Source organism: Falco cherrug, chromosome 8 (genome assembly GCF_023634085.1).
Source record: "Falco cherrug isolate bFalChe1 chromosome 8, bFalChe1.pri, whole genome shotgun sequence".
NCBI lineage: Eukaryota > Metazoa > Chordata > Aves > Falconiformes > Falconidae > Falco > Falco cherrug.
In genome coordinates, this window is record NC_073704.1 from 4447119 (window position 1) to 4475012 (window position 27894).

At 45.2% G+C, this 27894-nt stretch overlaps 1 protein-coding gene across 1 annotated transcript; it reads left to right on the plus strand.

Moving 5' to 3' along the window:
- Window positions 1–12111: 12111 nt before the first annotated feature.
- On the plus strand, window positions 12112–27649 carry NEMP2 (nuclear envelope integral membrane protein 2). Its single transcript, XM_055718653.1, has 9 exons — window positions 12112–12264; window positions 14718–14833; window positions 16424–16652; window positions 16823–16895; window positions 17906–17999; window positions 18714–18828; window positions 19483–19708; window positions 21961–22137; window positions 24295–27649. Exons 1-9 carry the CDS (start codon window positions 12165–12167, stop codon window positions 24518–24520), a joined length of 1356 nt encoding a protein of 451 aa, XP_055574628.1. The 5' UTR covers window positions 12112–12164; the 3' UTR covers window positions 24521–27649.
- Window positions 27650–27894: the final 245 nt, after the last annotated feature.

Sequence of the window (27894 nt, forward strand, 5' to 3'; positions counted from 1 at the left end):
TTGGGTTTCTGACTCTCATTCAGTAGGGAATGAAACATATCACAGCTGTCTCTTTTAGAAGTGCTGGGAAAACTTGTCATAGCTAAGAATGAAAGCATTAGGCAGATGTGACATTTAATATCTGAAATTGCATTGATACTCAAGATAATTAAAAGAAAAAAAAAAAAGAAAAAAAAAAGAAAAACGTTCAAGTGAGTACGAGAGGCCAGCTCCATCGCTAGCGCAGCAACGTGAACTGCAGCCCCCCCGACCTGGCAGTGGTCCCCGCACCACAGCATCCCTGCGGCAGGGAACACGAGCAGGCTTCACACAGGGCTCCTGGACAACTGCATCAAATGCTGCAAGTTTCTAGGCCAAACTAGACAGGATGACAAACCAAATGAAAAGAAAGCTTTCCAAACCAAATGATTATTATTTTTTTTAACCCTCCGACAGACTCTCATCTCTGCAATGTCTCACCATGTTTGCTTCAACCTTTCTGCGCCAAAGGGGCTGCAGCACAGCAGCAGCAAGCTGCAGGCGGATGGGCTTAGTTCTGGCAGAGTTGGATGGAGCAGGAAGGAAGTTAACAGGGAAAAAGTTTTATATTTCACTAGAAAGAGACCAGCATTACTCTATAAGACAACAGGATTTGACAGGATTTCTTGCGTTTTAAGCTTTGCATGCCTTTCTTAATAAAAGACTAAGCTCCCTTTCTCCTCCCAACACAGCGCATTGTGCCGCAGATCAAATCCTTGTGAAGAACTGCATGCACGCAGTGTAATCTGACATTATTCCAGTGCTACAGAGAACATCTTGAACATAATTGCACCACATGGAAGTTGACTTGCTATGAGAAAAAACACACAAAAAAGCTTTCACAACAAATCTGTAAACACATTTATGCTCCCAATAGCCATGATAAATCTAATTAAACAGCCAGGATTTGTGCTACAAACTGTCATTAAAGGAGTTAATGCAGTTTCTGTGGCAGGGAATATACCAGCTTTAAGCAAGAAATCCCAGTTCCTAGCTGCCTGAGGCTCACAGTTTTGTAGTCAAGCCTCACTTGAGAGGACAGGCAGCCAATTTAGGCCCAGCTCACTCTTATTCCATCCACGGTGGGACTGCATTGCCTCACCCTCACTCTGCCTAGTCCTGGCATTGCCTTCCCTCCGCCCCAGCTAGCTGCTTCAGGATGCTCTGATGCCTCTTCCAGCAAGGCTGCTAACAGGACCGAGGACATCAGAACCAGGTTTGCCTGGCTTTGTTACAAGCGCTGTTCCGTTGCAGGTATGATGCTGACACCTGCGATAACAAAAAGTACCAAAAGTCTGACAGGGTCTTGCCAAGCCACATGCCGTGCCTCATGCGATACCAGTAAGCCCAGCTGCAGGATGCAACACTACAGAGAGACAGTTGTAACAGCACAAGTCTCAAATGTGAAATAACTCATTTGCCAAGGTGTTTGACTTCTCCATAGCTGTTAAAAAATGCGGTTAGTGCTAATAAGCACACTTCTAAAGCCAATTTAGCAGAAAGCCGTGTTCTAGCATGATGTTCTGCTCCCAATACACCAAAAGCATACAGCTACCACAGAAAGGGAATTAATTCAGCCTGGAACTGAAGATTTTCTTTCCTGCAGATGCCAGCAGAGAACAAAAGAGGAATGCTGCCTTAGCACTGGGAAGAGCATGGTGTATTGCACCATCAGGGAACAAGAAACTGCCTGAAGAACATCTAGTTCTGGGAGCATCAATGCACAGCGAGGCTCACGCTGGCTACCTGGTAGCCACACTGCAAACAAATACTACTAAATCAATAAAGCACAGTATTTATAATACCATTGCTCTGCATCAAAATCACCAAACCAATTTAAAACTCATCAGTATTTTTCACAAGGGAGGAAATGCTCTTTATGAGCACTCCGAACAAAAGCAGGAGCGGCCGGTGCGGATGCCTGCTGGCAGCTGGCCCCAGCTGCAGCGCAGCAGTGGAAACCCCGAGCGGTGGGTTGCATCTCAGCGCTCGGCTCCTAACCGCCTGTGAGCCATCTAGCTAAGGCTTCAAAGCTCAACAGTTAATTATCCTTTGAATAAGAGGGAACAGGGTGAACCCAGCTGCGTGCCACCCTTCTGCTAGATGAGGCTGAGGAGCATTGCTCCCGTGCAGTCTCCCCGTTGCTATGTCCCCCAGCTGCTAGTTTCTACGCGTACGATAGGTAACCCCTCCACAACCCTCCGATTTTGGCTGCTACTCTTCAAAGGTTTGGAGCCTTCACTTTCAGGGGACGTAGCAATGGTCTCTCCCAAGGCTGCAGTGCTATGACTCACTGCAAAAGAAACTATTATGACACCCGGCTTGAATGCAAGCTAGGAAGTAAAACCAGCAATGGGAAACCTTTACAGAGGAATATATATATATATATATCTCTCCTCCATAACACTGGACAATGATTTTCAGCATTGAAAGTTTCAGTCACTTAAGAGATGTTTCAAAATTGTCTAATTCTCAGTAAGCAGCAGTACCCTGTCTTTCTCCAAAATTAACATTCTTCTAAAGGCATCCCATGGCCACACAAGACCAGTTTAGAGAACATGGGGCATTTCTGGCTGGAAGATGCTGTTGCCGATGGCAGGCAGGGTAGCCAGGAAGGGCAGGAGCAGAGTGCAGGATGTTTCTGAGCCTCTCCTGCCCTGATACCAGCGGGCACAGCTTTCCCCCATTCTTTGAACACAACACAGATGTTTTTATTCCTGTCCTTTTTGCATCCAGGTACCTGCAAAAGCTGGGATCTTCTCTCCCTACGTAAGGGCTACAGAGACATAGATACGAACAAAGAAAGAAATGGCCAAGTGTTAGCTGCATGGTTCTGATCTGATTATTACTTTTTTTCCTCCTGCTCTGATGAGGTATTTTGGGCACCCAAGCTGCCAGAGCCACACCTGCCTGGCTCAGGCATTAATTGTTTGCACAGCTGCTGGACACCTTGAGCAACAGTGATGAGGCTCCAGTGCTTTATGAGTATTTCAGGAGTGTCTGAGTTGTTTCTGACCTCCTTAGATGGCAGTCTGCTTGGCTTACGGAGCTGGCAGGATCCCCTGGTGTGTTTGGTACTTGTAACTTCTTTGAAGGCAGGGAATGGTATTTGCCAGCTTACCAGTTCTGCGGTGCGTCTCCACGCCGAGAAAGCTTGCTCAGAGCTAGGAATTGCCAAAGGTCCGAGTCAGCTGGCAACTAACACCTGCCTATGGATGTTTTCCTTTGGAAATACAGTTCTGGGAATTCACACTTGAGCTTTAATGACACAGAAAAGCTGATACTTCCAGAGCATGCTGCTTTTGAGATTAAAAGCTTAAAAAGGTTTTTTTTCAGGAGTTAAAGAAAATGTTCAGGTCAGAAGCTGACACTCTAGTTAATTTTAACCCTCTGACATCAAAACAGACAGACGGATGGATAAAACGTCCCTTTGCTTTATTATCTACATTATACAACTGGAAAGGCCAGAAGAGCGCCATGCAGTTAAAAAAGCTGGCATCTCCTGGAAACAGAATTTCGGCTTTTAACCTGGAGTCACTCTTGGGCCTCCACATCTCACACATTTTCTGCAGTAAACGTATACATAGCCCAGCAGGCCTAATCCTGAGGTAGGACCAGTCCAGCGTCCATGCACCAGTGCCTCAGAGGAGCTTGCTACCAATGCCACAACCTTTAGCAAATTGATAATCAGACCGAACATAGCTCCACACATCGAGGAAACAGGAGTATGATACAAGGCTGGTCATGAAAAGATCGCAGGCAGGACCAACCCAGCATCTACCCTAACTTTCAGAAGGTGTTCTCAATCCACAGGTCACTGTAATAAACAACACAGGACTGCAAAACTGGCTGTCTCCCTGTACAGCACACGTGTCCTTCCCCAATCTCAACTGAAATGACAGCTCTCGCTAAAGGCTTGCCCTGCTAACAGCGTGGACAGGGCTCTCCTGCTCTTTCACGCCCCGGAGACATGCCCTGCAGTCAGGAGCAGCAGGATTTTTGCACAGGCTTGGCAGTAGCCTTGGCATCAGAGGAACCCCACCGACTCTAGCAGGACACCGACAGTGAGGTGCAATGCTGTAAAGCCCCAGGACAAGTCCCATCGTAAGGGCATTTGGCAAGTACCTCTGTTGCATTTGGCACTGGATCAGAAAACTAAACCCTGCTAGTACCTTGAAGGGAATGCCTCTGTCCTCACCGTGCCACCCCTTTTCAGTTATCCTTTCTTATTCTGTCGAAATAGATGCCAGAGCTGGAAACAATTTGCGAGGAGGATGGAGCGGGGAAAAGTATTACTTTATACTTGTTTTGTTCTTTGACTCTCTTGAAGCTTTCTCTGGTCACTGCCAGAAACAGGAGCCTGGGCTTGTTCAACCTTTCATCTGAGTCAGTATAGCAAGTCTTTACCTTCACTTCCCAGCTGGCACAAAACGGGGGAAAAAAAGCATTTGTACTCTGCTGCAGACACCACCACGAAAATCCTGTTGTTGTCAGCGAGAGCCAACACGAATGCTGGGAAAGGCTGGAAGGACTGACTCTTTGTAAAGACCTATTTGAGGCATATCCTGCATTCCTCAAGTGCCTGCAGGAGCAGCCGTGACTAGCAGGGGCAAAATGACTGTACATCCTGGCTCTCCCTACCTAGACATTCACACGTGCACCAAGTATTTCTTGCTTATCGGTATTTAACAAAAGATAGCCCTTTAAGCAAATTTCCTTGCTTTAGGGAAAGACACTGGAAAGCTGCCTGTGGGTAATGCACAATGTAAATACATTAACCAAGCAAAGTCGCTGGCATATCTCTACCTAACCACCTAATAGGACTTAAGTCTCTCCCATGTTTATATTTAGATGGGAAAAACACAGCAGTCAAAAAATTCTTAAGTCTCTCCCATGTCTATATTTAGATAGGAAAAATGCAGCAGTCAAAAAATTCTGAGTTAACGAGGAAAAAAAGATAGTCATTAAGCAGCCTGGTTGGAGATGCATAGAAACTTTATAATGAAGGAGGACTGTGTCTGAAAGCAGGAAAAGCAGAAATTTAAAAATGCCAGGCGTGCTGGGAAGGGAGGGGATGCATTGCCAAGCCAGCATACTTTCCCGGGAACTGCACACCAGTGGACTTCAGTGGCGCAGGGTGAAGGTGTACAGCGGTGAGCAATGGCAGGCTGCAGAAAGAAATGGTCCACAAGGCAGAGCGGACAGGCTCTGAGAGAGCAAGGAGATTAGGTCGTTTGGACGTGCTTGGTGATGGGTATGCTAACAGCTGCCAGCCTGAGCTGGACCTGTCGGAGCACGCACACAGAAGAAAATAAGAAGCAGCAAGACACCCAAAAACTCTACAGGTTGAATGGCAGCAGAGAGCCACGGGCTACCTTTGTGTGGTACCCGAGAGCTGCAAGAGGGACTGACCTTCCCGGCCAGGATGGCTTAGGCTGCTGTCTTTCTCATCATTTACTTGGTTAAAGCCAACAACCACCATTTCAAGCGCAAGTGGGGCTGGCTGTGCTGAGGCTCTCCTGGGCACTGTGCCGGGCAGCGCCCGACTGCGCCCCGCTGGGCGAAGGCAACAGGTCCCTCCAATTCCTGTCCTCCACACCTGTGTCAGGGCAGCTATCCCCTCTCTTTAAAATTTCTGGGGAGAATTTTCTCATGTGAATCTTCACAACAAGGTTTCCATAAAACAACTGAAATTAATAACCAAAATTAACAAATTACTCAAGCTCAGAGCATCAGCATGACGGGCCACGTTTTGAGCCCATTTAATTCTGTTACTGCTTTGTGGACAGGCACGGTTTGGAAGAGGTGCTCAGCCAAACATGTACCTGGCTGAGCAAAAGTCCTCAATTTTCCCCAACCAGCGTAAAGGCACATCAGCAACTGCCACAATGTTCATGCAAAAGCACGATTACAAAGCAATCGGAAGGCATTATCAGAACCTTCTTAATACAAAACAGCCTCCTTTGATCTAAAAGAGCTTGACAGGCTCCTCTGATGATACAAAGATTAACCATGAAGGCAGCTGAGCACATCAGGGCTAAAATTTAATTTGAAGAAGTTAAAATAATTCTTTTCACATTTGTTCAACACTGCTAGCAATTCATTGTTCCAAGAGTGCTTCGTCAAATCCCAGGACAATTACTAGAGGCTACTGTATAAATGTAGTAACAAGCAACAACAGTTAATACGAACCTAAATCTGAAGGTGCAAGACACGCACTTATCTATAAACAAGACATTGCTCCCGTGGCCTCTTTCCGAAACCGTACTACCTCCTGTGGTCTCTCATAGCAGACCCGGGCGGCTGACTTCATCTCTTAGTTCTCCTTCCTTCCCAGGCTCTTAAGGTTTGTTTTTAAATCAAATACGGAATGATGTTTTTAAGTTCATGAGAGTGGGTAAGTCCTCTGTTTCTCCACAGGAGGGATGCAGCAACAAAACTGGTCCTGCGAGGTGATGACCCGCCTGTCTGCAAGCAGCGAGGGCTGCTCAGCTGCCAGTGAAGCCCTGGGTACGTGTCTGAGCCTATCAGCCAGGATGCCAACAGTACTGGTTGGCTTTTCTCATGTGGTTCTTTGCCAGCTAAAGATTGGCAATCCTAGCCCTCTCTATTTACCGCAGACCATCCGTAATCAAAAGAAAGCAGGAGATTTTGGTAACTGCTAAGCTAAACTGCATATAAACTAGCGGCCTAAGAGCCAAAAGTGGTAATTTGTGAGCCAGTGTGTACAACCACACACTGTATTCTAGCATCTCCATCCACCAGCCGAGTTGAACTTTCACGCACCCTTTCAGAGGGACTGTCCTTCCCCACCACGCTGGTGTAGCTATGGGCTCACAGCAGTGTCCCCATCTGCCTGTCCTACATCCAGCCTCTCACAGGAAATAAATTTTATTCTACGGTTTTACTAGTAATCAAATAACCAATGTGGTTTTCCTTTTTGTTATCAAAGATGTTATTCCTTTTTGTTATCAAAGATGTTATTAAAGAGTACCATCTCCTTTCACGTTGCTTGCTCTACCATGGAGCCTCCTCACAATGTTGGGACCTTTCCCCATGGATAAAGCCATGTAAGGTATTAGTGCCTGCACAGCACCATAGGGCAATCTCACAGCTGCTGTTCAATGCTCCTTCAGATAAGTAACAAGATTCCTTATGCATAAAAGTGGGGTTTAAGAGGCTCTTGAGTCTATAACACATTAATCAGAGCAAATTTAAGTTAATAAAGTAAGAGCTCGCAGTCAAAAAAAAAATATACTGCCTCTCTCCTGCAGATTCAAAGCAAAGGAGGAATCCAGTCAGATTTATATCACTGCTTCCTTGCTATATAAATAGCAACAATTGGCATGCTAAAAATAAACCAGATAAATATTTAAGGCCCACTGCTACTTAACTTTCTGCTGTGCAAATCAGGAATAACGCCAGTGAGACCAATGAATTTACACCAGAATACTTTGCTGAAGTCAGAGGGAGGGGCTGCGCTCCCAGCAGTTGCGGACAAGTCCTCCTGTGAACACCTCACCATCCCATCCGCTGACTGAGGTTTCCTTCCTCGGGTCCCTTTGACAGGAATGGGAAAATGAGCGTAGGGTTAAATGCCAAGAAAGCTGTGTAGATTGGAAGCCATACAAGAAGGAAAAAGCTGCTTTACTCAGAGGGGTTTATCTAAAAACATTCGGATTGTACCCATCTCAGACACGCCTGACCCCAGCCAGTGACACGCAATGGGAAAATGTGTTATGCCACATAGATTTTTAAAAGCATGGACGGCTAGAGTAAGCACCTTGCATTTAGATTAAATAGCCAAAGGTTTAAGAAAAAAACCCAACAGCATAATGAAATGGTCCTTTGGCTTAATCCATAAGACAGGATACAGTTAACCTTTAAAAAAACCCTAATTTCTCTTGCTAACTTTGAAGCTTAGCCTGGAAAAGCACTGCAAAAGATATCTGCTACCTAGAGCAGTTTAGAAGAATAATCCTAGTAGAGAAGTATCTAGCTCAGTATCTATACATGTAAAATAAAATAGCGATTACCATAAAACCACTGTAAAAATAAGTAGCTATACTTCTCTTTTGTAGATCATTTTTCTCCCCCCAAAATAACTCCGTATTTTGCCCATGAAATACTTCAGACTAATGCACTCCTGAAAAAACAGCTGGAGATGAACAAAATAGTCTCAAATGGCTCTTTGTCTAATTTTAACTCCAATAGGCCATTTTACATCAGATACAAAGACAACATAATGTACCTGATAATAAACAGCATTATTTGTGAGGGCACTTACGGAACATGAATTATTTGTATTACTGGAATAAACATTCAACAGAATCCACCAAAACACGTGAAGCTATTTAAAGAGAGATACAGTGCTTCTCCATCCTGAATAAACCAAGGCAAAAACCCCCAAACCACCAAACCCTAACTGTGCTTAAGCACATATAGGTATTGTGTTACTCCGAGTACACGGGAAAACTAAAGACACAAAGGCTGCCTGTTTTGCTTTTTTTCTTTTTCTTGCTTTTCCAGGAAACCAAATATTAAATACCTGGCTTACAAACCTCCTCCAGCAGTTGATCCCGCTTCCTTTGACGCTTGCATCCTACAAATGACACAATCCAACACCCACGCGCAAGCTCTAAGAAAGCAAAAACACCACAGATTCAACAGACCCCCATCTGCACAGGGCTGGCCAAAGAAAGGTGAAGCACCGTATAACTCTGCAAACAAATCATACCCACTGCTGACGTAGAGCAAAGAGGAAAAAAACCCTGAATTTATCAGAGGAAGGATCCTTAGTCATCTGGAGCAGGTGTTGAGATTTTAATGGCACACCTGGAAATTGAAAGCCTCTATTAGCTCTGGTTAGAAAGTAAACAGTCGGCTGCAAGTGGGTCACAGGAATCACCTTGTGGGGTGGGAACTGGGACCCCGAGTGCCCAGTCCCCGGCTGGGACTCGCAGGTGCCACCAGGGAGAGGGACTGCCTCCAACAGCACTAGGGCCCAAGGCAGACAAGGCTTTGAGGAGCACGGAGGACCTCCCCATCAGTGCCTCACACAGCTGTAGCTTATTTCTGTGCCTGCACAGGCCCAATAAATCATCAGCAGTGAGTAGCTGGGGTCTTTGTGGAAGAAAAAGGATTCAGCAGCACACAGAGGATTTGGTATTACATGTGACATTGCAGTCAGCTTTTTAAGCAGCTAGCCAAGGGCATTCTGGATGATGCTAAGGAGTGTTTCGGAGGTCAGGGCATACTGGGTTGACACAACCCAGAGCTCCAAAAGCTTGAGAGGAAAGCACATGCTGGGGACATGGCTCTGTGCTGCTCACTGGCCTTTTTCCCAACTACTAAAGTGGCAATTTGTCGAAAGCATGGAGATTGAGGGCCCTGTGTGCCGCATCCCGGGAATGCGGCCCATTCCCAGTACTGGCAGCATTGCTGCCTACCACCTCTTCCCTCAAGGTCTCCCAGCCAAAAGCTGGTCTCACTCAACTCTCCCCAGCTCGTAAGATGCAGAAAGAGCAGAGCTTCCACAAGCTGAGCCACACCTGTAAGCGACCTCCCCCTCTCCACCATTTCAAATTATATCTGCGAGTAAACAATTAAAAGCGCTGCCTTTAAGCTCAGAACCCAAGCCTTGGCCTAGCAATGCCACCATTTAGGAAGCTGAACAAATGGGAAGCAAGGAAAACTGCCGCATAATTACTCAGAGCCACCCTGGAAGGAGGGCTATAGCAAAAGCACCAAGTCTTTTATTAAGGATTTCTTACTGCAGTCGAACGCTGCCTAATAGCTGCTGTATCCTGCTTGAGCGAGTATGTTCTCCTCGGAAATCAAGCAAAGGTTTCTAATCGTTTTTGACAGAGTGAGGTCCCCTAAAGCTACATTTTCTGTCTGATTCATGCTGACTGACTGTAACCCTACGACAGTTATTGAAAGTTAATTAGCAGTGAAGTGCAAAGAGCTCTAGGAATGAAAATACAAGCGAGAACTGAACGTGGAGCGTCTACTTTCCCAGAAAAAATACTGTCAAGAAGGTTAGCATAACCAAAAAAATATTGCAAGTTGGAAATGTGAAAGGGGTTCCTCCAATAACATGGCTATGATTGTCCCTTACCGTTTAGACACACAACCAAGAAGTAACACATTTCTAAGGGTTTATTAGGGAAGCAGGTAAGCACAAAATCTGGCATTTCTTTCTCCATGACATTTGCTAGAGAAAGCAGCTGAAAAGTTATATAAAGACAACACCCAAATTACATAAAGACAAAGATATAAATCAATCGCTGCTTCCTTTGGAGACTGAAGTTTGTCAGATGTTGTACACGCTATCAAATCCCAACTATTTTTGCCCTTATTCTCCACTTCCTCAGTACTTGCAAGGAATAATCCACAGTTACACGCAAGCCCAGCCAGCGCTGAGCGGGTGTAGGAGGTGAGGCGCGGAGAGCCACAGCCCTGCACCACCCACTCCCCGCAGATGTAAGCGCCGAGACAAGGTGCGAGGCAGTGGGCAGCCCCCTTCAGGTGTTAAAAAAGCCCATCCTGGCACCCCCGGGAATTGGATCCAGCCCTAAACAATCAAAAATAAAACCAAAAGCAACCTTCATGCAGAGAAATGGCATCGTTTTAAGAACAAGGAAGGGAACGCATAGTAGCAAAGCAAGTAGGTTGGAAAGGCCAAATGTGGGGCTCGGTATAAAAATAGATGTTGGTGATGCTAGAATGCCTCGGCAGAATTGTGTTTATCAGTTTTCATAGAATAGGATAAGAGCTCTAGCCCTTTCCACCCCTGACTGCTGACGGTGACTCACAAGCAATCTGAAATGACTGCAATGAGCAAGCAGGGACTGAGCCGACTTGGACCTAGCTCGCGTCTTCATGGTGCTGACAGGGAAACGGCGCATACAGCTCCAGGCTTTTCTTGCGGCTGCCTAGGAAATACAGAAAAGCCGTAGACGTTCTCCTCCATCAAAACACCTAACAACACTTCCATGAGGGAATTGCCCTGGGTGGGCAGAGGGTCCGGTTGTCGCACACCGCTGGGCTGCAGGCACACTGCTGACCGGCCACAGCCTTTCCCTCGGGCCGGGTGGGGAAGGGGGACCGAGGAGCCGTGCGTAGTATGGCATAACCCCGGCCGGCAGCCAAGCCCCGCGCAGCCACTCGCTCACTCCCCCACAGCGCGATGGGGGAAAGGGTTGGAGGCGTAAAAGTGAGAAAACTCGTGGGTTGAGATAAAGACAGTGTAATAGGTAAAGCAAAAGCCGCGTGCGCAAGCGAAGGAAAACAAGGAATGCATTCACCGCTTCCCAAGGCAGGCAGGGGTTCAGCCATCCCAGGAGAGCTGGGCTCCAGCGCACAGAATGGTCACTTGGGAAGGCACACACAATAACGCTGAAAGTATCCCCTTCCTTCTTCTTCCCTCAGCTTTATATACTCAGCACGATGTTCTACCAGCTCGGCTCGGCTGTCCTGGCTGTGCCTCCCCGCGCCCCTCCAGCTGGCAGGGCCCAAGGAACTGAAAAGTCCTTGGCTTAATATAAATACTACCCAGGAACAACTAAAGCCATCAGCGTGCTATCAACACTGTTCTCACACCAAACCCAAAACACAGCAGTGCACCAGCTACTAAGAAGAAAATTAACTCTGCTAAGAGGAAAATTAACGCTATCCCAGGCGAGACCAGGGCAGTGGGCATGGAGGCAAGCCACAGCGCCTCGCCTCCGCGGGGCGGCTGCCTGGGCAGAGGCCGGGCAGCACCACAGCCTGTCCGGCAGTTTGGGACCAATTTGTACCCGACCCACGCGGGCAGCGGGCCCGCCGCTCAGCCAGGCAGGGCCACCGCCGCCGGAACGGTTCCGCTGCGCTGCTACATGCGTATTTCTTTTTCTTTCCAGCGCACACGCTGAACTCGGCGGAAGCCCCGAGGCACAGGGCAGAGATGCCACAGGCGGGCTGTAGGGCAGCAGGAGAGCGCCGCGGCAGCCCCCCCAGAGGCCCTGCCCGGAGCCGGGCTCCCGCGCCCCGCGGCCCCGAGCGGTGGGCAGGCTGGGCCGGGCCGGGTCGCACCGCCCCTTCCCTTCCCTTCCCTGCCCCTTCCCCTTGCCGCAGCCCGCCCTCCCGGAGCCGGCGGCCGCCCCATGAGCCCGCCGCGGCCGCCCGGCCGCTGGCAGCGCCCCCGAGCCCCACTGGGGCTGGGGCTGCTCCTCCTGGCGCTGGCCGGGGCGGCACCGCCTGCAGGTACTGGCCTTCCCCTCCCGCCCCCGGCGGTCCCTTTCCCCTGCCCGGAGGGGTCACAGGCGGGGGTCGGGGGGGTCGCTCCTCACACACATACCCCGCGCCCGCGGGGACAGGCGCGGGGGACACGCTGGCTGCCCTGCGTTCCCCTCAGGCGCCACCGCTGCCGGTACCGCGCGGCCCCGGCCTCTGCCGCGGCCCAAAATGGCGCTGCCCTGAGGAGAGGCCGGGGCCGCCGGCTGCCAGCGGCCAGGCGCGCCCCTGAGGCGCTTTGCTCCTTTTCTGTTTGCCGTTTTCTTCGGCTTGTCCCGGCTCCGTTCAGTTCCCGTGAGAATATTCATTCAGGGGCGGGAGAGCGGCGCGGAGCAAGGGGCCCGCTGCCGTCCCCTCGGCAGGGCCGCGGGCATGGGGCGCCGGCTCTCGCCTGTGTGCCTCCCTCGGGCTTCTTCACGGCTTGGCTCAGGAGAAGTGGGTGCGGAATAGGTTTTGTTTGTTTGCTTGTTTTGTTTTGTTTTTTTAACGAGAGCAGGGAAGACCCTGGAGGTTTTTCTCAGTTGGCAGCAGCGATGCATTAACTCAATAAACTGCCCCCAGCCCCCGTGCCTTCCCTTGGCGTTCCCAAGCCTTGGGCATCTGCTGCCTTCCACAGCAGGTGCCGGTTCTCCGCTGCTCCGAATTGAAAACTTGGGAACTGCCCGCTCTGTGTGTCCTCCCAGCAGCCAAAATCATCCTCCATCTCACAGTTCAGAAGCACTTTTCCTTTTGGGACATGTTTCATTCTATGGAGCTGATCTCGTGTTTGAAGGGAATTATTTTTTCTGAAGAAAATACCTTGGGGGTGGCAGGGAAGAAATATTTGCTGGCGTTGGCTATGGAGGACATCACTTCTAACGTGGTGGGATGGGTTATCCGATGGGACAAAATCATAACACACCCTGTGGGGATGCTGTGGGCTCCTCGGCTGCGTTTTGGTTCTGCCAGGGTATTGCTGTTTTCTGTCACCAGATTATCTTGGTCCTAGCCCTGGGTAGTGCCCAGCCTCACCTGCTGGCTGCGTCAGTTGGCAGCACTTCAGAGGCAAAAGAATCCTTTTGCAACTTCATCTGATGGCTTTTATGGAAGTGCCTTGTCAAGAGGTACCGCCAGCCCTTGTCAGAAGGGTTGTGTGCCCTTTTGCCGTGGATGAAAATTAATCAGATGGCTGATTTTTCACAATAAATATGCCCAGGTTCTAAGTTTAAACCAATTTACTTTAGCGGGATCATCTGTGGGCACTTTAATTCTAGAATGACACAATAAACTTACATAAGAACATCCACACAGGTATTTTTCATTGGCTTAATTAAATTGGTTAGAAAATAATTTAGCCTAAGTTCAGATTCCTTGTAGAGAGACAGGGCAGGTTTTTACCTGCAAACAGTATCTCCTTGTCCAGATTAAGACTGTTTTGCACATACTTATTGTGCTGCTCCGAGTGTATGACAGTGTTTTAGCAGTTATTACTGAGCTTGGCTTAGACCTACATTTTCTATTCAGTGAGCCAGATGATTCCCTCTGTTCAGATCTGTAATTATTTCCTTTATTCTTCTCTTTAATTATGCTCCTGGAACGCTGCTGTAATGCACTGTAGGGTATATTTTACACATGTATATAGATCAGGATGTATGTTATTCTTCAAAGTTTGCTCCATAAATCTTTTAGGTGCATTTCTGCTCAAAAGTGCAACCTGATTCTGAAGATCGTAGGGGCTTGCTGACATTTCAGGAGAGTTAGACCAATTAGCATCCCTAATTAAATGACTTAATGGCAAGCTATCTGTGCATTTGCCTTACTACAGTCATGGCTGGACTATGGCAGGAAAATTTGTTTTTAAAAAGAAAGTTGTGTTCTTTAACATTAGAAATGCTTCCGAGGGAGAGGAGTATGATTTCTGCAATCAGCAGCTGTGTCATGTGCTAAATGACTATTTTAATATGTAAGCCTGTTTACCTGCTCAGACTCCCACATTGTTGCATTCACCACCGGTATAAGCATTGACTCCAGTGGAGTTAACACCCACTCATGCCAGCAGTGAATTTGGCCCAAAGGCTCTATTCCAGTGCCATCAAAATACTGATACCGAAGCCAATCTTCTATGGATTACATTTTTTAAAAAAATATCACCCTAGATAGTTCATTTATTTTTCCAAAGGTGTTTGCAATTTCCTCTGGGCCCTAAATTACTTGATTTGAATTTATCTGATTCAAATGTAATTTTTTTTTTTTTTTTAAATTAAGGAAGTAATTTGGATTTTCATCTAAATCATACTGAACACGCTACCCTGCAGCATAGCTTTTACATTTGGTTATCTGCAAGCTGCTTGTGATTCCCTCGGCATATACAACAATGGAAAGGAACAAAATTATACATTTGTATTTGATGCATATGTAAAATTAACTTTTCTGCTCTCTCCCAGGTAGAAATTGTAGCTTTTTGCAGGAAATGGATGTCATCCAGAATCAGGATGAAAACTGCTACTGCTATATGCAAAACAGAACCATTCACTTGCAGTACGTTTGGTCAACTCTTCAGGTAAGAGGCTGTTTGGGGGGATCATTCAGCTATGCAACACATTTCACGTGAACTTTTGCCAGCAAAGTGAATGATCAGTTAGCGAGATCAAAGTGGTGTGTCCGTGTCATTAGTAGTTGGAACGGTGTATAGGTAGGACCATGATAAAAATGCAGCATTGTGATCCTCCACTTTGGATACAGTGGGTTTTGGTCTTTTTATTAGAAGGATGTCAACCAGGCTAACAGTATGATGCCACACAAACATTAGCACAGACTTGCGTATTATTTTGTCACACGCCTTTTCTATTGATAGACCACTGTTAACCTTGTTAACTGCATTATCACCAAACGCCTTTAGAAAGCTTCTAAATTTGAGGATAAAATGCAGTTCTGTGACTCACTCACTGTAGCACACCAGGCCACAGTATAGGAACCCAAGGTGTATTAGATTGTGACTAATGAAAAAACAGCAGCAGCAGTGTGTTTCTGTTTTTCTGAGTAACAGAGTCATCTTGCAAGAAACATGTTTAGAGATTAGCTCGAAACAATATAAAAATCTCTTTATGGTGGAAGCAATAACAGCTAAAGGAAAAACAGACTCTGTGTGGTTCCTTTTTTTTTTTTCCTGGGAAGCATGTCTCCAGACAAAGGAAGGAAACCATTCCACTTCATTTCTGTTGGAGGAATTTGCTCTCAGCTATAAGGCAGAAGAACATCTGTCTGTTCCCAGGACTATTTTCCTCAGGAACATGCTGTGGATGTTTTTATGAACGGTAGCAGACTTCAGGTGGTCAAAGCCTCCAGCAGTCACACACACTTTCCTGGAGTAAATGTTTAATAGCAGGAAGTTCCGATTTTTCCCACAACAAATTGCTTGCTAACATGTTGCCTCTTCTCCCAGTAGAAGCCTGGTTTATTACCTGTTGCATCACTTTTTTGTAGATGGGTCTTTGTTGTCTAGCAGGCCCTGACTGAGAGCTCACAATGAATCACAATCTTTAGGAAGGTGATCCCATCTCAGAAGATGGATGAGATCTTTTACCAGGGTGGTGGCGGAGGGTGCTAGGAACTAGCAAGAAACCCCAAAATACCCAACAGGAACATGCTTGTATTTAAATTTCTGGTTATGATACTCCTCATTTTCCTTATCGCTCTTCTGTCCCTAACATGAAGACTGCATTATTAACCACAAGAAAAGAAAGTCCTATTTCTTACGGTTCAGGGGGGGAATGGGGAAGCGTATGAGCATCCATAAAAGAAACTGTAGTCAAATATTACTGGTAATGTTTACAAATACTGCTGGTGTGTGGGCATGTGTTATGGTAAAACCAAACTCACCAAGCTTTTGGATGGGTTTGAGGCCCTTCCATAGAATGTTGCTGGCATTGAATTCTCTGGATTACCTTGCAAGGCCTAAACAATTAATCTTTGCATAATATAAATAACTAATGTTAAACAATTATGAATTGCACTAGCATTTTATTCTCAAGCTCTCTATACTGATTGATTTTCGTTGTCTCATACATGGCTTATATGCTGCATAGTTCAGAAAACCAAAATAAAGCCGTGAATCTGAGCTGCTTCTCTGTGTATTCTTGTTTGGTTTTAGGTGAAAGTTAACAGCAGAGAAGTGTTCACCTTTGAGCCTATTTCAGAAAAAAGCAACTGTCGTAATTCAGAAACTGTTTTTGAGTTTGCTGCATGTGCTGTTCAAATCTTCTGGAAACCGGAGACATCCACGGAAACTTCCATACGCATAAAACAATATGGAGAGGATATTTGTTTTAAAATACAGCCCTTCAAAACCAAACCGTACACTGTGCGTGTGGAACGAGAAAGTAAGTAGCGAGTCTTTCAGTTCAGATTAGATAGTTCAGTCTGCCAGTGTTACTGAATGTACCATCTCTTCTGTAAGAAGCTTGCGACTTTTCTATTGATATTTTATATAATCAGAATTTCAGGTTTAATTAGTCTAAAGTCCATTTCTGTTTTTCCCCCCTTTTTTTAGTGCTAGATGGAAGGCTCTTGTTTTTGTTTATAGCTGGAATTTTTCTGTTCCATTTTGCAAACAGCCTGAGCAGGTGAGTGCTAGCTGCTGTTTTTTGACCTTCTTTCCCAAAGCCTGTGTGAATCTTTGGTCTGTTTTCTAAGCTAAAGAGGTGGTTCTTTGGGAAACTGAAATAAGGAAACTGAGCATATATTTAAAACCTCTTCATACCATTTGTGTTTGGACAGATTGTGACATACGTTGGAGTGCTGCACTCTTATTAATCACTTAGCTGTGTTAGGGTCCTTGTATCCAAGCTTCCTGCACGGGGCAACACCAAGACAATACTCAGTGTCGATTCAGAAAAACTTTTTCTCTGTTGTGTAAACCAGTGAGTGAGGTTAGCTGAATGCTAAATAATGCTGCGTGTGTGGTCAGTGGTGCCTTCCTGCATGGAGGACTGCTTCAGATGAGGCCACGTGGGGCCTCGTCTGCCTCCACCTTTGTGCCAGCCTTGCCCCATCATTCTTTTGATGCACGTTTTGCATAGCATGTAAGGGAGGGTACTTAATTGTTGTAGCAAAACATGTGGCCCATGACTTCAAAGCAAAGTGAGTCACAAATTAATTGTCAGGAGACACCTTGAAAACAAGCAGAGAGCAGTAGGTTTAATAGAGTTAACTCTGAAAGTCAGACTTCATAAATGCATAAGCTTGGAAAAAAATTTGTGGGTTTGTGGAGGGTTTTTTTGCATTTTAAATTCAAAAAAATAAAACTTTTCTTGCCGTACAGAACTATATCGGTACATGGAAGAAAATGAAATTACTAGAAACTAGAAGGTCAGTGAAATCAGAAATAGTGTGAGCTTTAAAAAACTCAACACTATTTCCTAGCCTGTAACAACTCCAGTGACCTTAAGTATCCGTTGGGAATTTTTTCTTACACAAGTTTAGTATCTGAAGTGGGTCTGTTGACCATGTAACTGCAGTTCTTAACTTACAGCTGCATTAAGTACTTTTTGAAGATCACTGCTGTTTTTACAAATGTTGGCATCTTAACCAATTACAAATCATACTTCTCACTGTATTCTCTCTTTTCTTACAGGAGTACCAAGTTCTTTTACCTTTCTGGAATAATACTGGGTGTTCTTGCTCTGCTAGTCTTTGTCCTGTTGACACTTAAAAGGTTTATTCCAAGGGTAAATCTGCACTTACTAGACAAAATAATAATCAACATCATAATATAGGAAGTGGAGAGTACAGAGCCAGATTCTGACCTTGCTGTGTTTTTGTGGCCAGGTAACTGCACTGAAATGACTGCAGCTTTGCTTGTGTCAAGTAAATATAAATAGGTCAGAATCTAAATTCTAGTTAGCTTGCTCCTGAGTTTAAACCCAACAGGAGATTGCTGATGTACAAGAGGGTTTATTCTGAAAGATATATTATTTTCATGGGACCAGAGCTAAGCTTACTTTTGAAACTATGAATCAATCTAAATCAAAATGTAGTTTTAGTAGCAACTGGGACAGATTCTCTTCTGTTCACCAGAGACGATTAATTGCAAGGCAGATGTGAATTTTTCCTGTACTTTTACAAAGTCTGTGCATTCCCACAATATTGCTGAGATACGTTAATTGGGAATACACTGCAATAAGCTTATACCATGGCATAGGAACACGATACACAAATACAGAGGTACAGTTGCGCCACTTAAAATTGGTATTGCTGAGTTGTAGCATGCAGAGCACTCTGCAGTGGAAGTCTTAACACAAATCGTAAGCCCTGTAGGTCTACCAAATACCACATCCAATTTTGTTTGGGAGTTCCCTTGCCCACAATGGTCCCGATTCTGACTTGAAATTTTTCGATAATTTTAAAGTTTTGTTAAAATGTGGGTTTTTTTAAATTTCCAGCGCAGTACCTTCTGGATCTTAATGGGTGGCTGCTGGATGTTCTCCCTCTATTTTATTTACTGCTTCAAAGAGAATACGCAGTGGTTGTGGTCTGAACACAGAAACTACTTGCTGGGTAAGAAAATTATCAAAAAATGTGCTGCAGATTTTGCCGAAATTTAGTGGCTAGATGGATACTTGCCCATAAAAACCAAAATCAAGTGACTTATTTATGGAGTACTTTTTTCTCCTAAGCCATGGATGTTGGGAGTATTCCAAAGGTTCCTGATCCACTCAAATGAGCATTTACTCACCGTGTATCGTTAAATAAGGAATTTATGATAGAGTGGGCCAGTAGCAGCTTTAAGAGCAGATTTTGGCTGGATTATTTGTTCATCGATTCGCCATTACCTACTTTCCCTGTAACAGCAAAAGGGCAGCTACGCTGGTTTGTATTTTGCTGGATCTGGATGCCTAAATTGCTAAGTGGCTGTGCCTGCAGGGGCTGACAGACCTATCGATCCAGCACCTGCCTCAGCATTCTTGCAATCTTGCATTGGGAGAATTCACGTGCAGCTCACAGCATTAGCTAAAGGCTGTTTGTAGATCACCTTGTGAACTCTCTGCACACTTTTGAAACATAAAGCACATACAACAATGCAGCTATCTATAAGACAAGACACAGAAGGCTATGCTACTCAGCAGTTGCAAGCTTTGTGAAGCAGACTAATGCAATTTGTATGGGTGGTTTGCATATTTTTCTCCATGTCCTTCTTTTCTGTTTCTACAGGGTATTTTCTGGCTGTTGGAATTACCAGCTTTGCTGCTTGCTATCAGCATGGACCGCTTACCACTGAACTGAGCATCACCTTATTCACGTGGATGCTACAATTAACAGCCTTTGTGTTGATTTATTGTGGTGTCACCATACCTCAAGTTGCATATGCAGTAATAGCAGTCAGCCTCTGTTCAAAAGGCCTGCATTACCCGCTCGGTGCTGCTAGGCACATAGGCAGGTGTGTATGTATTTATGAATGTCCGAGTCCCTGTGTCACAAGGAAATCCTGGGGGCTAATAAGGAGAAAACCCTTACGCTTCAATAACTATTTATGAATTTCTAGTTCTAATTCATATTTTTACTAGATGTAAAGCTGCAATAGAAAAGGTTTAAAGCCCTGAGACACCAGAATGTAAATATTTTCCATTCGGCAGTGTTAAACACAAGTTTTGTTGTATGGAGAACAGAGAAATATGACTGTGCTCTTTAGTACAAATGTAGCACCTTCTAGTCTGCAGCAAATGGTAACCAAAACATTTGTTTGGTTGATTGATTAGACGGTAGCAATGCTGCCTTGGCTGCATGTGCGGTGAGACGATCTGTGGGTTAACTCGTACTGAATCTTACAGGATAAACCAGTGCGCTATCACCGAGAAGCAGATGTTAAAAAGTGATAGCCTGTGTCGGTTAGATAGTGTAGACTTCAGAGATTAAAAATCCGTGTCCAAAAAAATAATGGTTTCCATTGAGTCTAGCTTTCCAAGGTGATTGTCCTAGATGTACATGTCTACCTTTAATTCATGGCAACAGTCTGTTACTGCTGCGGAGACAGTCCCCCGTACTCCGGAGCCCCATTTATATTGTGGCATTTGGAACGGGAACTGCTTGCAATATGTAGACCTTAGTTTGCTAAGTACTTTGCTTAGCAACATGGGAACAACATGTTTGCTCATCCTTGAGTTTGAAGCATGTTTTATCACAAATAAAACTCTCAGATGAAGATTTTAAGAAGTCCTGCCAATTTACATCTGTTTTTTACCTTCAGTGATGGCATCCAGATTAAGAAGTCTTTAGTGCGGAGTCTTCCGTACCTGTGGACTTCTGCTGAACTGCAGAACGCCAGGAAGAGGCAAAGGCTAGAACTGGCATAAGCAAAAGAATAAAAACCAAATAATTTTTTCGTCTTAGCCTTTTAGACATTTATTAGTTTTTAAGAACGTGCCGTTGTGCTCTTGTGCTCTTTTTAGATGTTGAATTGTGGACTGCGTTAAAGCTTTTTTATATTAGGTAGAATTTATCGTATGTTACAGTCTGATTTTTGCCTGCAGCTGATGAGCACCAGCTGTTTCAAAGGCAACATATAGGACCAATACTGACCTGATGTGAGCAGGCTCAGCTCACTCTGAAATCAGTAAGATTTGGCTACGAGTTCACAGAAGTCAGAACATACCTGTTTTACCCTGAAACACTGTTGTTTGTTCTCCATGTGGACCTCCTCCCCACCCCCCCACCATGAACTCATGCTTCTATAAAGCCAAAATACAGGTCTACAAATCTCTCTTGTGGGAATAACAGGGTTGGGTTTTTTTCTGTTTCAAAACACTAAGCAGTAGCACCCAACTGTGAGGCCACGATGCCAGGTACACAGTGGAGAGCATCAGATGTATCAAAATAATTAAGAATCTTGCGTTACTTGTTTTTAAGCTCAGTAGATTCCACTGAGCCAGCAAGACCTTTGCCATTTGAGCTGAACGAGGGCTACAGTTCATTCTTGCTTTGCGGGGAAGTAAGGAGTAAAGTTGAATGCTGCTGGTTGCAGCAGGTGTTTTTATGTAGAGCTGAAAGTTTTATGGGCATCCAGCCCTTGCTTATCTTAACTCATCACAACATTTAAATTGAAAGCAGTCGACAGAAGGGAACAGAACATGGCACACTTTCTAATTGATATCTAATTATATTATACATCGCTATGCAGCAGCTAAAAAAACATCAGATTGTAAACATTTTGGCCTCAGACTACTCAGTTTTGTAATTTAAAGCAAGATTTAAGAGAAGCGATCTAGTAAACAACATGAACAACTCATAACAGACTTGGAGCATTGCTTATCTTTGATGTTACATATGCAGACTGGGTTTTGATTCAGCCCATGTCTGCACAGACACATTTTGCATATTGCACCTAAAAATGGCTGAGCAAGCAGCCATCTATTTAATTCTGTGAGATTTTAGTCCATGCGTACACAACAAGGACGTGATCAAAAGCTCATTAGATACCATTCTGTGGAATTCTACAACTTTGGTGAAGACCTGAGGTAAACAGGCTAGTAAACATTAGATTTCTCCTATAAAATGTTGGTGCAAGAATGTAGCTTGTCTTAAAAGGATAAAGGTGGTTAAAGCATGTTAATAGCAGGTAGTAGAGAAAAGGACAGACAATAATTATGTGCCAGAAGACTTCAGAAATACTAATTGTTTTCATTTCATTTCCAGAAAAATGAAGAATCGCTTTAAATCAAAAAAGTTAGTGTTTAAATGGCTTACTGAAGAGGAGTATCGAGAACAAGGTGAAACAGAAACGATCAGAGCTCTGGAGGAGCTCCGCTCATTCTGCAGGAACCCCGACTTCCCCTCGTGGTTAGCTGTATCCAAACTCCAGTCCCCACAAAGGTAAGAATTTCTGGCTTCTCTAAAACAGGGAACGCACTGCACAGATGCTGCTGCACAGCGGACCCAAATGCTACTTCAGGCACTGTTCCAGGTGCGTTTATCTTGCATGCAGTCAGACATGCCGGGAGCTTTATCTTCTTGAGCAATCCCACTAAAGACCACGGCCACACCTCTCAAGGATATTACTTGCTGGTGGTATTAAACCCCCCGACCATAAATTACTCTGAGAGTTTGCAGATGTTCACGGGTAATTTGTGGTAATGGCAGCTTTCCTTAAACTTACAGGTTTCCTACAGTGCCTCTGTAAGTTCCTACACAGCCACCCAGGTGGCTGTCTAACCAGTGAAATGCTCCTTCCTTCAGTTTGAAGAGCAGTACACTTTTGCATTGTGCAAAATTGGGGCAGGTTGAAGATACATGCTCAAATTTACCTGTATGAAGCTCTCCAACTGCAAACCCGCACAGCCAAGGCATCCTGTTACTTGAAGTATCAACCAATATCTAAGACTAAGAATACAAAGAAACCGATGCCTGCACCTAGGAAGTATAGCAGAAGAGCTACTTCAGATAGAGCTTAAGAGACAAACTTAAGACAAATACGGGTTGGAAAGGCTTAGGTTAAGTACAGCCAGAAAATCTTGCAGAATATAAAATTAATAATAGCAGCGTATTTCCATCAAAACCCAAACTGCAAGATAGCAGAAGCAGAGTTTCACATATTAGCCAGCCACAAAGACTTGGCCTTTGCCACAGAACCAAGTGTCATAATTTCAAAGGGGCCCCAGTCCGCTTGGAATTTAATCAATAAAAAGTTAAAACTAGTTTCAGAACCTTCATCTTCCTTGGACGGGCACACACAGACAGCCTCTCTGCCAGGTTTTATAGATTTCCTGTTGAACCACCTTATTTTCTAAGCTACTTTCATTCTGTAACATGATTGAAAGATATAAAAAGTGAAAACTCACTGCAGTATTGTAGAACAAAATACTGCCAAATGCACAAAACAAACAGCTGAGACACGTATTTTCTAGCCATCACTTAGTTAATACAGTTCTTATAAACTGTTCACTACAAAAATACAATAACGGAAAGGACAACCAAGGGGGGTCTGATTTACAGTCGAGTACCCCTCCAAGCTTCCATTAAGAATCAGAAGACAGTTCAACACAAGGCAAACCTGTAAAACAGCCAGCCCAGTGCTGTTCTCCATTTAGACTAACAGTGCTTCCAAGAAGAACGAGGTGACAACATTCATCTCACAGAAATGTTAAGTCTAAAATGTAAATTATTGATCAGTTTACCAGAACTCCAGAATGTAGCTGCACTTCCTTTTTCCTGCATTTCTCTGATGCTGTCGACACTTACCCAGGTGTCAGAACCGCCGTCTGTTTCCACATGCTTGCCAGAAACCTCCAGCTCCCTTCTCTCTCTTCAACGTAGCCGTCCACTGAAAGTTAAGGTTTGTGGCGGACTGAAATGCAGGGGCAGCGCTCGTTCATGCTTTGTTCTGCCAGACCTCCAGTTTGGCATTGCCTTGGAGCAGCTGCAGAACTCCTGCAGCTCCAGGTTCACCAAAAGCAGGAATTCGTTGGCAAGACTTAAGCTCAGCTTGCCCGGGGCGCGCATGCAGTATGAAAAGCAAGGTGATAGATAGCACAGCAGTGTAGGAATGTGAAGTTCTCACCATGTTTCCTTTCATAGCAAAGTCAACTTACCTGAATTCTTACAGCCTTTGTCTCAGATATGCTGCAACAGCTTTAATTTATTTTCAGAAGCTGAAATACCACCTATCCAACTGTACCAATGCTTACTCTGGATTACCCCACGAGTACTGACAAGATGTGAAAACCAAGTTAGATCTTGCTTAGTCACAAGACCTCGCAGATGGCCTCCAGAAGAGCAAGTTACTTATATAGAAAAGACTGAAGACTGAAAAGATGAGGCAGGAAAACAAACGTTTAGGGTCACTGCCATCTGTTGTGATTTACTCTGCTGTTCAGGACTCCCTAGCTCATGCCGCAGCTTCCCCTCATTCGCACTGCCGGGGGACACGTCCTTACAACATCCCTGCTTAATTGGCAGCATCCCCTGCATTTACAGCGGGTTTTTTTTTTTCGTTTCTCAGCTGATCACTTCTCCCTTTAAAAATCTTAACAGGTTTGCAGGTTTTGTTCTGGGATCTCCCCATATCTCACCTGCAGAGGCAAAGGCCCACGATGAGGAATACGGCATTGGGAGCTTGTTCCTGGAAGAGCAGCTCTTTGAGACAAGGGCAGAATCTCAGCAAGATGATCCAGCCAATTCCATCCATGAAGGAGATGAGGAGGATGAAGATGAAAGGCATCAACAGATTGCATTTCCATATGCTACTGAGGTGCTCTGAGCTTTGGGAAATAACCAAGAAGGGAGGGAAAACACATTCGTCCTGGAAAGGAAGGATGCAGACCAAGAACTCATGCTTGGTGCTTTCTGGTGGTTGCTGGGGGACAAACAAGGATTTTTGAAAAAAACATTTCCCGAATCACACAGAAGGAAACCACAGGGGCTGTTCAAGTGAAGAGGACTCTCACGCTACTGATACTTTAACTGGGGAAGTAAGCCTTGCTTATTTCCAAAGCAAGTACTGGCAGCAGCCTGTCCCACCGGGATGCTTGGGTTTTCCAAGGATATGACCTCCAGAAAATAGAGGATCTGTTTAGGTCCTTTTCATTGTCAGGTCCTCTGTACTGAGCACTAGAGCGAGGAGAAGCCATTATTAATACTCTGTTGAGTACCCTATGTGTCAACAATTTTAGTAATGCTGCTAGCGTGCCGATTAACTACTGTTAGTGAGACGTTCCAGTGCTAAGGATCAATAGAGAGTCAACACAGGTGAACGAGATTTGTTTGCTCCTCTGACTAGGCTTGCTGTCTGTTAGCTTCATTTGCCTCTCCACATTTATTTTAAGCTCCTTTTACTCTTCAGAACCCTGCCTGACTTTTTCACCCTCTACTTGTGTATCGGTTTTGGTCTTTGCTCTAGTTGTACTGCTCTGTGTTCCTTCCGTGTCCTTGTTTCTTCACATACTCACTTTTCTTCCCTGTTCTACGGGTCTGTCTGCTGAACCTTTCTTCAGTCCTCTGCTGCTCCATCTCCGATAGCTGCAGATGACTGAGGAGAGGATTTCCATTCCTAACTGTATTTTTACTAATGCTTTCAGTTTCACTGAAAGTTTCACAAAGTCTCCTTGCCTCGGACGGGTGCTGCTGGCCCTTCTGGCCCTTTCAAGGCCCAGAAAAGACAAAGGCCGAGTGAGGCTGTTTCAGCTGCCTGGAGGAGCTGCTGTCAGCAGGGCCGGAGCGGTGCTGGGCCCACATAACTGGGAATACAGACAACCCCCATACAGCTCCGCTATCCTCGGAGTACTCAGTAGTTTGCTCCTTCAGTAAAATGTGAGTGGAGAGTAATTCTTGGCAAAACAAGGAGGGAGGGATACCTGGCTCCTGCCTCCCTTTCGTCGGCCCTCTGTGGGACCTGCCACAGGAGGTGTGTGTGGAGGAACAGGAAAGAACAGGGAGAGAAATTGAGACAGATGTCTTTTCAGCTTCTGTGTGATACAGTCGTAGTAGTAGGCTGGGGAGGAGATCACGTCCCCTCAGTTCATCCACCTGCAGAGGTAATTTCCTTCTTTAGTTCTTTAAACTCTCCTGATATTCTTCTGTCCTCACCTTGCTGCTTTCCTTTACTGTCTTCCAACTGCAGAAAACAAAAGACCATTAATTCTGTCACCGTCTGATCTTACAAACGCAGCAGGAATTGCCGGTGGTGGGAAGCAGTTAGCTCCCCAGGAGGGCCCATCAGACCGGGAAACATTTGCTTTAAAAAGGGTCTCTTTTCTTTGCAACACGCCTGGAGAAGCAGCATGGCTGCGGTGGTGAGAAACCACGACAGCGCACGTGTTGTCCATCATGGACAAAGGAGAAAAGCTGTTTCCTACCAGCGCTAAGAAGTGCTGCCATACTACATTCCAAGGGTGCCTCTGTATGGAACAGGACTCAGAGCTGGTGCTTCAAAGCCTTACTTACACAGTCCTTCCTCCTTTATATCGCTTCGACTGCTTCATTTGGAAAGGGACTCTTCCGTTTCACAGCGAATTGACGCTTAACACCCTTTTGTGCCATAAATTTGTAAGAACGTATGCAGGATCTATAGCATGTTTAGCAGAGAGAAGCCCTGTCAAGGAGGTGATCCAAAATACACTCCAAACGTTAAGTCCGCAACGTTCCAGAACAGAGCAGGAGAGCTCTGCTCAGGAAAGCCACCACAGCATTCCCACATTCCCAGTTAAATTCCCACCCACACTCTGGAGGACACGCTTGGCTTAGGGGGTCTGTCGCTAGCAAGCAGCTAGAAGCATTAGCTGTTGCGAAAACGGAGGGAAGCCTCATTATCTTTGATGGTTTGGGAGGAGGATGGACACCTCTGCCCCCCCAACGATGATCTTTGTAGATCAGAGATTTATTATACCTTTGTCTATATCACCATCCTGAAAATGAAGTACTTAAAATGATTACGGATTAGTAAAAAAAGGATGCTTGAAGAGATGTCTTTAATACTAAATGGGTTTTGCATGTTCTAAACTAGACGTTTTTTCCAGTGTACTTTGTCGAACACTAAGAACGCTAAGAATTCCCATCATGTGACTTGAGGCCAAGGGGGAGAATCAGGTTTGTCCTAGCTTAAACCCACCGTTTTTCTGGATTTCCTCTCTTTACTGAGGTAGCGGTGATTATTCTTCCGTCAGTACATAATATGTATGTATATGCAATAGCCCAGATAATACATTAAGACAATATTTTACCTGGAAGAGCCCCCCAAAACCAGGCAGTTAGATTTTTCAGACACTGTCCCTTTTTCTAAATTATTTAGAACCCAGCTACAGCTACTCCAGCAAGGGGAAGGGGGAGGAAATTAATAATCAGCCCATGTTTGGAGTTGTGAAGTCCATCGTTTGTCAGGAATGGGTAAGTGCTATCCAAAGTAGAGCAGCACACCACTAAGTACATCCAAGACAGAAGTGCAGCAACATGAGAAAGGTGATGACCACTCCAGCGGGCAGCTGGTGCTGGCCTTAAAAAATCCTCCTAAGTCTGTTCTGACATTGGAAGCATTTCATAAACAAACCCCACCAAACCCAACTGCTGCCATTTGAGCACGCTGCCAACAGCGAGGCCGCTTGCGCAGCGCTGCTGTGGTGCGGGAGATTACACAGGTTTACTGAAACACACACCTTAAGTACTGCCCAGCGTTAAGCCAGAAAACCTGGGCACAGCATCTAGATGTTAAACCGTTGCCTTAACTGTTAGAAACCCTTTCTTCCTTAAGGAAGGATGAGTTACATTGATCTTCTGTTTCACGGTGTTTTTATAAAAAAGTCAGAATTTCATATTTATTTTGTATTCACACTGTACAGCATACTCAATATACTGTCTTGTACTTTACAGATTTTTTTAAAATAAAAGTATTTTTTCAGCTATGTGGTTCTCCCTTATGCATTTACTCTCTTCAGAGCAGCAGGACCTATGACAAGGAGGAGCCAAGGAAATGGTGTGTGTTCACATCCCAAGGTTTTCCCCCTCGTTGCAGATTTAAGAAACGGTAACCGTGCATTAGCTGCGGTTGCTCCAAAACTGGAGTGTCCCCTCCACCCTGATCCATCTCCCTGAAGGAACCTGCTGCTCCCACTCTCCACTCACGACAGATCCAAACCACCACAA